This window comes from Mus caroli, chromosome 4, assembly GCF_900094665.2.
Source record: "Mus caroli chromosome 4, CAROLI_EIJ_v1.1, whole genome shotgun sequence".
Taxonomy (NCBI): Eukaryota; Metazoa; Chordata; class Mammalia; order Rodentia; family Muridae; genus Mus; species Mus caroli.
Window position 1 is genome coordinate 51,466,382 of NC_034573.1, and position 15,480 is coordinate 51,481,861.

At 42.0% G+C, this 15,480-nt stretch overlaps 1 protein-coding gene across 1 annotated transcript in view; it reads right to left on the reverse strand.

The window, feature by feature from the left end:
* Nucleotides 1–473: 473 nt before the first annotated feature.
* The window catches only part of Svep1 (sushi, von Willebrand factor type A, EGF and pentraxin domain containing 1), a 167,566-nt gene continuing 152,559 nt past the window's right edge, over nt 474–15,480 (reverse strand). The window contains exons 42-48 of the mRNA XM_021160495.2: nt 12,270–12,443; nt 10,830–11,006; nt 6,821–6,991; nt 5,830–5,925; nt 4,241–4,336; nt 1,614–1,707; nt 474–849 (exon numbers count right to left, since the gene is read on the reverse strand). Of these exons, the coding sequence (XP_021016154.1) occupies nt 828–849; nt 1,614–1,707; nt 4,241–4,336; nt 5,830–5,925; nt 6,821–6,991; nt 10,830–11,006; nt 12,270–12,443 (830 nt within the window). The 3' untranslated portion in view covers nt 474–827. The remainder of the gene's footprint in view (nt 850–1,613; nt 1,708–4,240; nt 4,337–5,829; nt 5,926–6,820; nt 6,992–10,829; nt 11,007–12,269; nt 12,444–15,480) is intronic.

Genomic DNA, 15,480 nt, shown 5'->3' on the forward strand with positions numbered 1-15,480 from the left:
CCTCCCTCCCTCCCTCCCTCCCTCCCTTCCTTCCTTCCTCCCTTCCTTCCTCTTTCTTCTTTCTTTTTTCCTTTTCTTTCTTTTCTTCCTTCCCAGGAAAACCAGGAGCCACCTCTGAGAATTTTTTTTGAATACATTTAACTTATAAATCGTGATCATTCCACCCCACTCCCAAGTTGATGTCTACAGATTTCCAAATGTGGGAAAGGATCCCCCAAGTCACTCTCAACCCCAGGACAGACTTCTTAGCGGGGGCACTAAGTCCAACTGGAGTTCCTTTGATGAAGAAAGAAAACCTTTACAGCCACACATTGTGTAAACAAGACAGGACTAAAGGAGGGGCCTTCTTTATCGTAACTGTTCAGTGTACCACATGCAGTCATGTGCGGTGCCAGAGGATTCGAATGAACTTTGTGGGTTCTTTTCTTTGCTCCCCAGCCACCTTGGAAAAATGGTACTACCCAGCAAAAATCTTATTTAGTAGCAAAATATATTTTAATGGAAAGTCATCTTTAAGTAATTGAATAAAAATGTATTCCAGGGGCTTTCCCAGCAGACAGCAGAGTATGTACATCTGGTGAGGATGGAGTGCGTCCGTTTAATAGAAATTTTATATAGAAAATGCAAGCATATTTAAACAACGCACACATGGAAGAAAGGACGTCACACAAAAAAAGTTAACAAAATAGATCACAAAATTAAAAAGTCAACCTCAAGCTTATAAAACCAAACAAGCCCCAGCACCGCTGTTGGTCTTTCTTGGTGGGAGTCCCAGGAGCTACTGGAAGGAGATGATGCTGCTTTGGGAGAGGGGGTGGGGCATGAGATCAAAGCCCGGCTCTCCTTTTCCTGAAGACAGAAAAGGAAAGACAACATAAGAAAATCAACAGGCCCAAGAGGAAAGATGCACTGAGGTAGGGCGAAATTTTGGGGGTGCTCATGGAAAAGGGGGCAATAAATCTTAGTCTAGTAGGCATGTCTGTAAGGGGAAATATTAAAATATTACTAAACAGTTTTGTCAACTTTGATAGTTTTACTGTGGTTATGTAGCTCAAACATTGGCTGGGTATGTTTTCCCTCCCTCCCTCCCTCCCTCCCTCCCTCCTTCCCTCCCTTCCTTCCTTCCTTTCCTTCTTTGAGACAGGGTTTTACAATACAGCCCTAGCTGGTCTAAAACTCACAGAGACCCATCTGTTTTCCCTACGGAGTGCTTGGGTTTAAGGCATGCACCATTATACCAGACCTTACTAGGACATTTTCAATGAACTATATTGTTGATTCTGCATTTTCTGTTCAAGAATATTACTTTTATCATTTACATAAATTTTAACTGATTTTTAGTCTTTATGTATTTATTTAGTGTGTGTGTGTGTGTGTGTACTCAATACCATTTGTTTTTGAGAGCTTGTCTTCTTCGTCAATCTTGACGTAATTATTTCTAGCTTTGGGTTTAGAGAAGGTTTAGAGAGACTATCCAGATAGCCTGTGATTAACAAAGTCTACTCCACCTAGAGATACCTTCTATCTCTGGAGATGTCTCTTGAATTCCACCCTCCTACTCCTGAAGTAAAGTCCAAGAGTTACAGCTCAGCCTCTGTGTTGGGTTGTCTTACCTGGAGCAATCATGTCCTGTCCAGGCTGAGAGACAATGGCATCGGTTTGGTCTTATGCATTTCCCACCATTTAAGCAGGGGGACTGACAAGTAGCTGTGATGAAAGAAATGCATTCACTTAGTCAACACTTAGACATTGTAAAGATGTCACAGAGGCCCACAGGGACTTGCTCTTTCTCCCCACTGAGCTACCACTGACCATTCCTCCTGCACTTTGCATCCATATGTGACATCACTTGCCCCCCTCCCCAAGCTGAGCTATTCTGGGGGTGGGGTGTGGAGGGGAGGGGAGGGGAGGGGAGGGGAGGGAGGAGGTTTCATATCAAGTCCCTATGTTAAGTTTCACCACACTAAGGTCAGCTTTACTGATCATGTCAAGCCCACTGGGTTCTGACTTTTAAAATATTTTACTATTATTATTCTAATGTGTGCAACCAGTCTGGCACTTAGTTCTGATCTAAGTGTTTTATATACTCAGTTAATTTATGGCTCTCTGGAGGGAGCTGGCAATAAAGTCTGGATTGACTAAGTCAGACAGCAGTTTACAGGAGAGTGAGTCTGTCATGCAGAGTGCCCAGAGCAACAGTTGAGGCTGGAGAGATGACTCAGTGGTTAAGAGCACTGGTTACGGCATCCAGAGGACCTGGATTTGATCCCCAGCACCCACATGGTGGTTCACAACCATCTGTAACTCCAGTTCCAGAGGATCCGATGCCCTCTTCTGACCTCCTCTGGGCAGCGGGCATGCAAGTGGTACACAGACATATATTCAGGCAAAACACTCATACACATAAAACATGTGTCCAATAGTCCTTCCAGTGTGGCCAGGAGACGCTTCTCATGCTCTTTTAAATTAATATATACATATAAATTATATATACATATGTGTATATATCTCAGCATTAATTATAAGTAGAGAACCATAATTAGGATTAAAATTAGTCATAAATGAAACCCTGAAAGAATGCCCAAAGATCTAGTATGCAGGCATCTTTTTCATAAGCCTATAAACACTTCATGCGCACAAGCCTGTGTGTTAGAAGAACACAGAGTCTGAACACTGATGAAAGTCCATTACCCACAAGCACAACCTGTCAGGCGACTCCTTAAAGGAAGAAAATCAGACGGCCTTCAAGGGATGGTTGGCTATGAGTTTTACTTTAACCCAGCAAGGCAGACCCTTTCCTGGATGAAAAGCCCGTCCTTCATAAAACACAGCGGACTGCCTGCTAAGCAGGGACCAGGGACAAGAACCAGGGATGAAGAGGGGCACGAAGGAGAAGTAAACCAGGTTTTCCCCTTGCTAGGGAAGAGGAGGAGTGGGCAGCAGGATATACTTATTTACAATTTAATCAGAAAAATAAATAAAATAGAGGCGAGACAATCAGGATAAAACCTGACAAAAATTAAACCTGAGCATCAGTCCGACTCCTCGCAGTTTCCGTCTGCTGAGACAAGAAAACACGACTTACTCTCAGGGGCACCGTGCAAGGTGACCCCTGACAGGAGTCATCCCTAGCAATATTCTCACTTTGCAACCGCTTCCTCCACCCTAAGTATGTCCACAGGACCCACTCATGCTGAACATCTTCTGCTCAGCGCCATTTTCTCTCCCTTACATACTCTTCCTTGGTGATGCATAAATTTGTGTTCAAACTGTATGTGTTTTCTGGGAGCCCAATCTATCACGACTTTCGGACTGCTACGCTAGAGGGTCCAACACTCCTCAGGTTCAATTCCTTGCCTAGACACTAGCCTGTTTATCCTGGCTCCTCTAGCTCAGTAAATGGTGTTGTTTTTGATTCCCGAGGTCAGACTGGAAAGGGTAGAATCACCTCCGTTCACCCAACTCCCCTCCAGTCAGATCTGTCACCAAGTAGCACTGAGTCTCCTTTTCCTGCTTCTCACAGAGCCACCATATTTTGCTTATCATTTCTCAGTTGTGAGTTGCCCTGTGGTGTTGGAAATTGAACCCAGGTCTTCTGAAAGAGTAGTCAGGGCTCTTAACCCTGAGCTATCTTACCAGCCCCACCCACTGAGTACTGCTCCTGCCTAAAACCCTCCAGGGCTCCTATGCTCTCAAAGTATAGTCCAAGTGCCTTGAATTTGCTACAGGCATTTTCTGATTTGATTCTGTCCATCTTTACAGTCACGTCACGCCCCTCTGTTTCCTTCAAGGCTTCTGTCAGATGTGGCTGAGATTCACTTAACACAACAGCCTGTACGTATGCATCTGCATGCTTCATGCCTTTGAGTGATCATTCATGATGGTTGGCCTGGAAATGGAACTCAGATTCAGCTAGTAGATACTGGATGGGATCCAGAGAAGGGGTCTTTTACTAGCCAGTGGGGTTCAGTAGGGTGTGAGAGACATTGTTCTGGAAGGATCGAGAAGAGGGGCCGATGTAGATGGTATTCTTTAGTGAATTTTCCTGAAAAGCAGTTTTTGGTGGTGATCCAGTTTAGCACAGAGAAGTGGCCTCAGGACCATCTTGATACATTCTCAAGAATGGCTGACACCCTTCTGTTGCGACATCACTGCTCAGTCCAAGTTTAACCCATCTGTGTCTCTTATGGTTTCATGAAACTAAACCATCACGAAAACAAACCATGGGGAGGAAGCCTACCTGTATGACAGCGGGACCCAGTCCAGCCTGTGGGGCAGTCACACTGATAAGGGGCCACACAGCGCCCACCATTCAAACAGGGGAGTATGCATATTGCTAAAAGAACAAAACAAAAACAGAATTAAAAACAACACATTAAAACTGTGTTGAAAAGGATCGATCATGTTCAGATCTGCTCAGGTGCTCACAATCCATTTTACTGGAGGAGACACTTTGCAATGGCTCACTGGAGGATCTTCTGTATGCACTTTGCTTACGAATGAGTTATCAGTGGGAGAGCTCACCAGGGTGGAAGTCTCATCCTCACTCACATGTAACCACTGAGGCCAAAAGCACTCTTTCCTGGAGGGCACCGGGTCCCTCAGTGCTTGCTAACTGCTTTGCTTCCAGTCTGTAACAGAAGCAGCATAAACGCCATATTCTCTTTGAGAAGTGTGTAAAATGCTGCCGTAGGCTTTCTTCTTGAACTGATGCGGGAACGGGAGTTGGTTAGGCTGTTGCATGGACTCTTGTTTGTAACATGTTAGTAGCAAGAGGACCACGCCCTCTGACTTCCTAGGAGCCGAGGACTGACGGTGAGCATGTGAAACTGTTGCCTTGCATGAACTCGGAACTGGTTAGAAGCACAGATTCTTACGTCCCGTCTTTGGTTGACTGAACCAGAATCTATCTACATCTCAAAGCCTCTCCAAGATGCTTCTATGCAAAAAACAGATGAGAAAGTCACATTGAATACGTTTTAGAATTGGCCTTGTGTTCATTAGGTAAAGAGCGCAGCAGGTGTAACCTGACTCCTGTCACACCAACGACTCAGCATGGCCTCTCTACACATGAAACTGTGTATCCTTACATATGAAGACATTGGAATAACACACTTTAGACAGTCAAATCATTTACAAGAATTCACTGAGGGCCATCCAGATGGCTCAGTGGGGAAAAGTGCTTGCGAAGCAAACCTGATGACTGAGTTTGATCCCCAGGACTCTTGGTGGAAGGAGAGAACCAAGTCCTGGAAGCTGTCCTCTGCCCTTGGCACATGTGTGGGCACAGATAATCAAATTAAACATGCAGAGTAGCTATTTATTCACCTTTGATAAACTAAGCATAGTTTAAGTAATGATCAAAATTCTGTTCATTTATTAAGCGTTGTATAGCTTAGGGCTTGCGACTTCCCCTATATTCTTAATTAGGAGTGGTTTTCTCATGACTAAGAGCCATGGTGGGCTCACATATTCCCCGAAAGGCTCAGTGCTCTGTGATGCTGGCACAGTTTTCTAACTGTAGCAAAGGCTGCGGCTGCAATAAAATCACAAAGCCCCTTCCTAAGAAGACTCAGTTACTGAGGGCCAAGAGTCTCATGAGACGTTAAACGAGACAACTGCACACTCAGGTGTAGATGTTGTAGATGATCTTCTGCAACCTATTGATGTGTTAGACTAGCCCTGTGCGCTCTGATCCGCTGCAAGGATTTGAGGCAATCCGTTCCTCGGGACAGCAAAGGCAATTCCCAGGAACTCTATCCCCTAAGCCTGCAGCGTCTCGTCTCAGCAAATAAAGGGACTCAAAGCAACATTCCAGGACAGACTCACGCTCTTCACAGAGACGTCCCATCCAGCCGTCTGGGCATGAGCAAGCATTTGGACGTTGACAGACACCTCCATTCTGACATGGGAACCGACAGACAGCTGGAAAGGGAACAAGGTAATTCATAATTCCAGGGAATTCTGGAAAGCGAATACTGAAAACATGATTCACTGGCCATTCATAAATGATTCAGGTCCTAGAGAACAACTGCACAATAAGAAGGAATTTCAACATAAGAGGAGAGGCACACATTGCTGGCTGTTACCATCCCACCCCCCCCTCAACTTGATGTGAAATGGTCAAATGCAAATTGTATTGACAACTTAGAGCTTGATTGTCTTATGCATGTATTATAAAACATACAGCCAAACTAATTACTATTGGTTAGTACACATAATTACACATTGTTTTTTCCCTTTTCCCTCCTCCTCTTCCCTTCTTTTCTTCCCTCCCTCCCTCTTTCATTCCTACCTGCAAATTTCAAAACTACAATATAATATTGTTAACTGTAGTAGGAATGCATTAGATTTTCAAACTGTGTTCATCTTACAAATGGAAACTTTATATTCCCTGATTGATACCTTTTCCCGCCATCTCTGAACCAAGACTGCATCCCATGTCTCTGAATTTGACCATTTACACTGTATGTCCAGCATCACAGTTCTTTTTTTTAGCGTGACAGTTCTTGATTTTCGGCAACTACTTTTAGAATGAATAAAGCAATGGCGACTTCAAACAAACATTCAGATGTTGCCAGGAAGGTACAAGCTTTAGAGCACCATCCTTGGAGACCTACTACCTTTTTCCATTTTTAAAGAAATGTGCAAGCTTTCAAAAATGTAAATTAGCAAGTTATAGATCATGACATAGCTGCTAAGCCAAATTTAAAGTCAAGGAAAATCAAAGCAGCATACGTACTGATCATTGGTCGTACTGACTTCTGTCCACATCTCCCTGAGGCCTCACTGGGAAATGATTGTTTAAATATTCCCTTACCTCTGCAAACAGGAGATGGTGTCCATGTTCCATTTTCTAGGCAAACACTCCGGAGGGAACCTTCTAGCATGTAGCCACTGTAACAGGAGTAGGTGATCATGTCCCCATACTGGTAAAACACTCCTCGAGCAATCGCATTCTCTACGTGACTTGGAGGACCGCAGGAGATTTCTACAGGAGGACACAGATAACAATCAAGCCCTTCCAGCTAACCCAGACAGAACACAGACCTACCATGAAGACTGATCCAGGTTAAAGAGCATAGAGAAGACACATGCACAAACTATTTCCACCTGTGTAACATGTCTAGAATACTAGGAACTGAAGGAAGAGTCTGCAGCTTTAGTCAAATTGGATGACAAGGTAACCGGGTCTTTGTTCTAGGATTCAGGAGTCCGGGCAGAGCTGTTGCAACCCAAGGGCCTGTGCCCGAGAGCAAGGATGAGCTTTCTGACCTCGCACACGAGGCAGCTGCCAGGGAAGGTGGAAACAAAATTTATTAAATTAGTATGGGGGATAAAGCAGTAGCCTACCATTTCAGAGTAATCGAAGAATCGAAGATCATGGATTATGAAATGTTCTGTTACTGCCTAAAACAGTGCTTTCAACCCTACAAGTACTCAATATGTATTTAGAAAATGAATGGATGCTGATACTAGCCTATGGCTAAGTTTCATGAAATTCAAGACCCCTTTTTGACACTGCTAAGTGTCTCTGGGGATCTGTGTTAGATTGAGTGAGTAACTGTCCTTTTGTTTTCCCCAAAGCTATGTGTACTATATATTTAAATCAAGATTATTATACCTGCTTTTTCTTTGAAGATTTTTATAAGACATCTCAAGGTAATTGTGGGGTGCATTGAGGACAGGGCTGAACTCTGTGTTCTACTAGGTATCTAGTTTGTGTAAATGTAGCAGGTGGTCAGACCTCATGAACTGCCTTACTGAAGCCCATATGCCTGTCACAGAATTAGTCAGATTTGGGAGAGGAGAAAATAAGTTTGTTTGATGTTTTTACATTTTCTTTTCTTTTCTTTCTTCCTAGTTACTGAAAACATTATTTTCACATACACTATATCTTGATTACAGTTTCCCCTCCCTCTACTCTTCCCAGTTCCTCCCCATCTCCTCTCCTTTCCAGATCCAGTCTCTTTCCATCTTTCATTTGAAAAGAATTCTAAGAGATGACAACCAGACATGACAAAGTAAAATATAATAGGATAAAAGAGAAGGCATCACATTGAGGTTGGACGAGGTAGCTCAGCAGAGTAGAGGAAATGCCTGTGTATCAGAGACGGAGAAGGAATAAACACTAAGTAGGGAACGTCAGACACGTGATATAATAAGCTTTCCGTAAGCTGTATAGTAAGATGACATGCCATAAAAGCATCAAGGTAAACGTAAGTGTGCTTAGAGCTGTCTAGGTATGAACCACAGTGGAAGCAGCATTAGTACTAGGCTAGAAAGTGCTGATGAGCCAGAGGGGAAAGATTTCTAAAATCAGGGCTACAGCCTATATAAAAAGATCAAGGAAACTCAAGGCTGGCTTATAGCACTTTGATAACTGATGCATGGATTTCAGGTCACTTACATGGGAATCATCTGGTGTTTTTAAACACACATTTCTGGGGTTTCTAACTTGAGAGCCTGCCCTGGGCTTTACATTTTAAATCACCAGCTTGTGGGAATTAATATGAGAAGCATGTAGGCAGGATGTGGAAGGTTGCTGCTTAGGCAAAGGAAGGATATGCGGTTTTAATCCGAAGACTTCCTGTCTGATAGAAAACGTAAAAGAGGCTAGAGGATTAACGATCATGGAAACATTCCTCTCCAAGGCAACTCGTGATCCACTCTAGAATACTGACCGCAGTCAGGCGTCCATGCAGGAAGCATTTGTAACAAGCACACGTCTCTCCCTGCTCTTATTTCCATTGGCCTGAATGGTAAGCACCAGGGAGCCAAGAACCAAGGTGCAGATGTGTGGGCAGAATGAGGCCACTTGGCCTGATTCCCTTCAGGCAGGTGGCTTTAAACTAGACTAGAAGGCCAAAGAGAGATCCAAAGGACTCTCACTTCTCTCCCCTTTGTTAACAGTAGGAACCAAAGCCTACAGATAGAGTATGGAGTTCTCTGAAGTGTTCTGTTTTTGTTTTTTTGTTGTTTTTTGTTTTGTTTTAAAACACTTTCTAATGCTACAGTACACTGTTAGCTAAAAAAACTGGTATGTGTGTGTGTGTGTGTGTGTCTGTGTGTGTGTCTTTGAGCTACTGGTCACCTCTTTGCATCTAGAGACACTGCTGATGCAGTATACATCAACTGATTTATCCTAGAAAACAAACTCACAAGATAAGTATTATTATTACAATTAACAGATGAGAACCCTAAAACTAAAAGAATGCTAAGGCATTTATGTAGTTCAGAGTGAAATTCTAGAAGCTAGAATTCAAGCCTTGTAGTATCTTCATGTGCACATGTTTCATTATTTGAAATACAAGTGTTACGAAGGTAGAATATACCTTCAGCAAACTATTCTTAGGTTATGTAGAGTTTTGCATGTGGTTAGACCCAATGAGCATCTTTAATGACTGCTATCAACAGAATAGCTCAGGCAACAAGGAAGACAAGTGGTTCGATGTTGGCTGGAGAGATGTTTCAAGTAGAAGCAGGCAGTGGTAATAGATGTCAGGACAGGCTAAGTCTCTTAGGATTGTGAGAGGCCATCTTGTGGACTAACACAGTACTGGGCCAGCAGTTCTCAAGTTACAGCTCCTGGAGTTTTTCTGTAATTCCTCTGCTTATTCATCACTGTGAACAAAGTACATGTCGGGAATGACCTAGGGGATGAAGGGCTTATCCTGGCTCGCAGTTCCACGTGGGTCAGTCCATGGTTGTTGGGTTCATGCTTCGACAGAGAACTGTGGGCATGAGGCCACGTGGCAGAGGTGGTTCTCATAGAGCAGACAAGAAGGAGAGAGAGAGANAGAGAGAGAGAGAGAGAGAGAGAGAGAGAGAGAGAGAGAGAGAGAGAAAGAGAGAGAGAGATGTCCAGGGACAAGAAACCTTCAAGATTCTCTCCAACTCAGTCACCTCCTCAAGTTTCCTGCACTTCTCAAAAGACTGCCACTAGCAGGGACCAAGCACACAGAACACAAGTAGATGACAAACATTTCATAGTCAAGCCATAACAATATCTGTAAGCAACACCCAGGATCTATTAGAGATTGATGCTATCTGGCCTCATCCAAAAGACACAGACTCAGAAACTATGGGATGGAGCCCAGTTATTCGTGTTTCCGCGAGCTCTTGAAGTTCTACTGACACACGTTCAAGATTGGGAGGCATCTCAGGGTGGTTTTTATTTGCAGAAAGTACCTGTAACCTATTAAAGGATACTGTGAAGACGCATAATGTGGAGGAAAATGTGTATCTTAAACTTGGTACCTTGCTTTCTCTTAGAAGAGCACATTTTTGACAAATCTACTCAGAGAATCCTAATCTCCTAGTCAGGGAGGTTTTAGCTTGGTCTGGAAAATTCATTAAAAAGTGTTCAGTATTCAAACATAATTGTTTCTTGTATTAAGCACAAGAAACACAGAAAATGACTAAATAGTACAGAGATCCAATTATTCACAATTAAGTTACTTGATAGAAAAATAACTTCCCAGGATGGGAGAGATGGCTCAGAAGTTTTGAACATCTATTGCTCTTGCAATCCCAGATTCAGTTCCCAACACCTACATGGTGACTCACAACTACCTATAATTCCAATTCCAGGGGATCCTATTTGCCCTCTTTGACCTCCACAGGCACCAAACACGCACATGGTACACAAACATGTATGCAGGCAAAACCACTCGCTCACCTGAAAAAAATACAAATAGTTAAAAAAAATTGTTGTAAACATGATCAAACATTAATTAACATAAATGAATTAGGAAAAAGAAAAACTGAGAGAGACAGGGAAATCTTGCACACTAATGGGCCTCCCTGGGTTCGGCCCAGTGACTTACTTTCACATCTGGCATTGGTGTGTGTCCATGTCTCGTCAGGGCTGCACGTGATAACGCCATTGCCTTTGAGCAGGAAGCCTTCCCTGCACTTGATAGATACATTCTGGCCGACATAAAACTCTTTTTCAGAAAGGAGGGCGTTCTCAGGAATCACAAAAGGGACAGGGCATGGATTTGCTGTAAAAGACGAGGCAGATGCTTGCTGAGCTGCCTGCCTTCTGTCTTCCTAATGCATCTCTTTACAGACAAAGTAGAGGCCTGCAGAACATGGGTCCTCAATGATAATAATAATGTGAATCTTAAAATGATAATGGAAAAGCCTGGCCTCAAACTCATCCCCTCCTGACTCAATCCCACCATGCCCAGCAAAGTGTTTAACCATTTAGAACTTTAAACATAGGCGCAGATTTACTTTCAATCCCTATGAAATGATTTGTGAAGATTAAATATCAGGCATCTAAGATATCAAGGGCCACACTGAATAGTCCCTCAATATTTGATGAGTGCCAACAGCATAGTAAATCCTATTGCACTCCATCCTTTTACTGAATATCCTTCAGAGAGGATGGGAGTGGCGAAGCATCAGACATTGGCTTGCAGGGCAAGCCTGATTTTAGACCTGTACCGTGGGGAACAGAATGATAGGACCTCATATTGTGTTTGTGGGCCTGATGGTAAAGACAGAATGTTTCCACAGCTTAGAAGGAAACACAGGCAGTGTTGCTAGTGCTCGATTTTGCTCAGAGCAAGACTTTGTCACGCATACGGACACGGGCTTCAAGCTATTTAAGTTTTTCTGCTTTTAAGTGGGTATAAATAAGTCTTGCTGAAATAGGGCTCTTCTGGATTCGAAAGGCTCCATTCATGCGCTACAGTACTTTAAACACTAGTCAGTGTTCTGACTAGTCAGAAGCCTTCTCAAGCTAGATTCCGTTTGTATGGTTTTCATTTAAGTGGTCAGATTATCTTTATTTACCATATTTACAGGTTTTATATTAACATTAGACTTTAACCATATCTTCTTTCTCTTCACCCCCTTTCTTCACATCAATAGAATTCACCATATCTCCATTTCAAAATGTTTTCATTAATTTGTATTTTCTCTTAATGCCTGAGTTTAATCAGTGGAGGAATCTAATAAAAGCAGACTCTAAGATAGGTGGTTATAACATATTATAAGTTATAAGTCTCTCAATATTTGATGAGTGCCAACAGCATGGTAAATTCTGTTAAACTCCAAATAATGAGACCTCTAAAGTCTCTCATCAAATATTGAGAGACTTTTGATATAAAATATCCCATAAAATTGGGTTTGATGGACACAGATGGCCTTCCCCGGACCAATCTCATTTATTGGTATTTCCCCTTCAAGCAGAGATAAGTGTGAAGCTATTGTGAAGCGGAATGTGATTAAAAACAGCCCCTAAAGTCAACACACACGTTTGCAGAGGGGAGTCAGGTGACTCCAGGTTCCATTTGCAGTGCAGTGTGCCTCGGGGGATCCTTCCAGGGTGTATCCTCTGTGACAGGAAAACAGAAGGATGGGTCCAGATGTGGTGTTTTCCAAGACAGCCTTCCCATTGGGAAACTCAGCTGGAGCCTCACATCTGTTCTCTAAAAGGAAGAATAAAGCCTGTATTAAATAGTGTCCAAATCCCTTTTGCTTCTCTGGCTATAGTTGCTGAAAGTACTTTGTAGTGTGTGTGTGCACACACGTGCATGTGGAATACTCACATGTTTAAATGTATATATTCACCAAACATGTATGCATACCTACTTATGAATGGAACAAAATAGCATTCATTGATACAGAAAAAAAAAGATACTGTATATATCTGTTGAATCACCACTTGCTCACAGTGAAGACTGCTGTTTAGTTCTGTGTAGCTCATCTGTCTTTATGTATTTTCCTAACAGTGATGGGTGTGGTGTGGCTGGGTTTAGATGAACATGTGCATCAAATAACGGCATCTCATGGCTGTGAACTTACCCTATGATGCTAGTCTTCCTATTATTCTTACAACACTTGGTTTGTAAGACCAGATAAAAACACAGGATTCTCAAATAAAATTGAATGTCCTATAAATAGCGTATGTTTTAGAATGAATACTTCTCAAATACTGTGTGGCACATATTTATATTAAAATTATTTATCATCTGAGATTTGCATTTAACTGAGTGCTGTATATTTCTCTCTCCCAAATCCAGCAGCAATTCTAGGATGAGCTCAATCACAGTAAAAGGAAAGTGAGTTTCAGAAAAGCTAAAGAACTTGGTCAAGGCCACTCTGTTTCTAAGGAGATCAAACAGTGTGTGGTGAGATGACTCGGGTGGTAAAGGCGTTGAAGCCAAGCCCTGCCACCTGAATTCAATTCTCAGGACCCACATGGAGGAAGGAGGGGTCAATGCCCTACAGTTACCCTTTGACCTCCAGATGCATGCTGTGGCTCATGCATCTCCACTTTTCTATACACACAAAGCAAACCAACAATTGCTTAAAAGGATGGAAAAGATAAATTTACTAAGACATAAACTATGGAGGTAAAGGATCAGGAAGAGGAAGACACGAGCCTGGGGGGAGTTAGAGCAAAGTCCATTTTATGTGCTTACTTTAAGGATAGGATGCTAGGTTGTATTACAGCTATAGAATAAAAAAAATGACACAGAATTCTTGAGAAATGTTACTCCTGGGAATGTGCTGGAGAAGCAGGATCTGGAAACTTAAAAAACTTGGCTTGAAGGAGCTTGAGAGATGACTCAGCCCTGAAGAGCACTGGCTGTTCTTCCAGAGATCCTGAGTTCATTTCCCAGCAACTACAGGGTGGCTCACAACCATTTATAATGAGATCTTAGGTCCTTTTCTGTCATGCAGGCATACATGGCAAATAGAGCACTCATAGACATAAATAAATGAATCCTAAAAAGAAAGAAAAAGCTGGGGATGAAGCCTCATTTTATAATTTTATGGAGACAGAGAAGGTGGTTTAGGTTGACAATCTCCTCTTATTGCTTCATGTTAGGCCTGAAAGCTCTGTGTCTGGGGTCATAACTCCCGTTGAGTGCATCAGGATTTCTGGTTTATGTTTTGCTAAGCGGAGCACTGAGCTTTCCCAACTGTCCAGAGCATGAATGTCAGCTTAGGAATCTGGTGGACACACATGCTGGTTCAGTAGGATTAGGATGCATTCAGACAAGACGTGTAAAAAATATTCTCCTCTCTGACTTCCTTCAAGCTCTTGGTTCTCTGTTCTTGCTATTTCCTCCACTGTACGAGTTTGAACAAGATGGACGGTGCCTCTGAGCCTGCTCTGTGTTTGTGCTTTTGAGAAGTGCCGGTCAAGGGCATGCTACTGCTCTGCATGGGCTTCCTTGGAATCCGACAACACATATGAAGAAATCCAAAAACTTCAAAATTGATGTAAGGATTTACAGAGCATGTTCTCACTGTCTATACATCCACCTCCAGAGACATTTGTGGCTTTAAGTATACCTAAAAAGTGTATAATAACATATTAAACTATTAATACTTTTTACTCTGAGTGGTGATCTGATTTGTGTTGCCTGATATCTTGAAATTAGTTTGTCTGACTAATAACTTAAAAATGGCCACTCATTAACACCATAAAGGTTTCCAGGGCCAGACAGGCGGGATTCCTCTTTGTTCCTTGCCCCTGTTCCCTGCACAGACAAACATTTTCTGAACATGAGCAGTTTAGATAGCACGGCACTGGGTTGAGATATGCAAGCTCGACATGTGATATAAACTTGTGTAAAATGCCCTTATCTAATGATGTCATGCATAATGACCATATGAACTAAAAAAATTAAGAGCAATAGGTCAATAAAGAATATTAAATGATATGTGATGTGATTCAGATACTAAATAAAATATACTTGAAATCAAAAGAAGCACACTGGGGATCATTAAAAAAAAAAAAAGGAAATGTTATCATGGACTGTCCAAAGTCTTAAACAAATGCATTTCTATGACTTGAGGTGTTATTGAATATTTAAAAATATTTTCAATATAATGTATACTCAAGTTTTTTAAAACTAAAGTAGACATTTTTCTTCATTGGATGACAAACATACTATTCCTTTACAGACTTAAGGCTCTTACAGACACCGAGTGACTCTACTTGTCTACCTCTGAGCACACGGCTGGAACAGAGGGAGGGAGGGTGGACATGGAAGGATCCACGCGTTGTCAAAGAAACTTGGCAAGAATTGAGTTCCTGCAACGTTTTGCTCCACTGTGCGTATCTTTTTGACTGATGCTCCAACACCACTTAAAAATGATGTCACTAAGGGCCAGTTATTTCACTAAAAGCAACTGTTCTAAACTCTCTAATTTATACTTACTTTGAAGAAAAAAAAACACAAAAGAGCAAATAATCACAAGTTTCTAAACAATCTATGTCCTATTCCATTTAATTTCTGATCTCCACCACAGTTTATGACTCTTAATTGCTTGGGACTTTTGAACAAAAGCCATTAAGTGGTCTCTTGTGGTTTATGCGTCTACTTTATTTATTAAGGTATAAAATGGATATATGAAGAAAATGGAGAAACATTGCTATCTTGTGTCTTTGGTATCATCCATTTCTGGAATCCTTGGGTGCTTCTTCCTCTTTTTTTTTTTTTTTTTTTT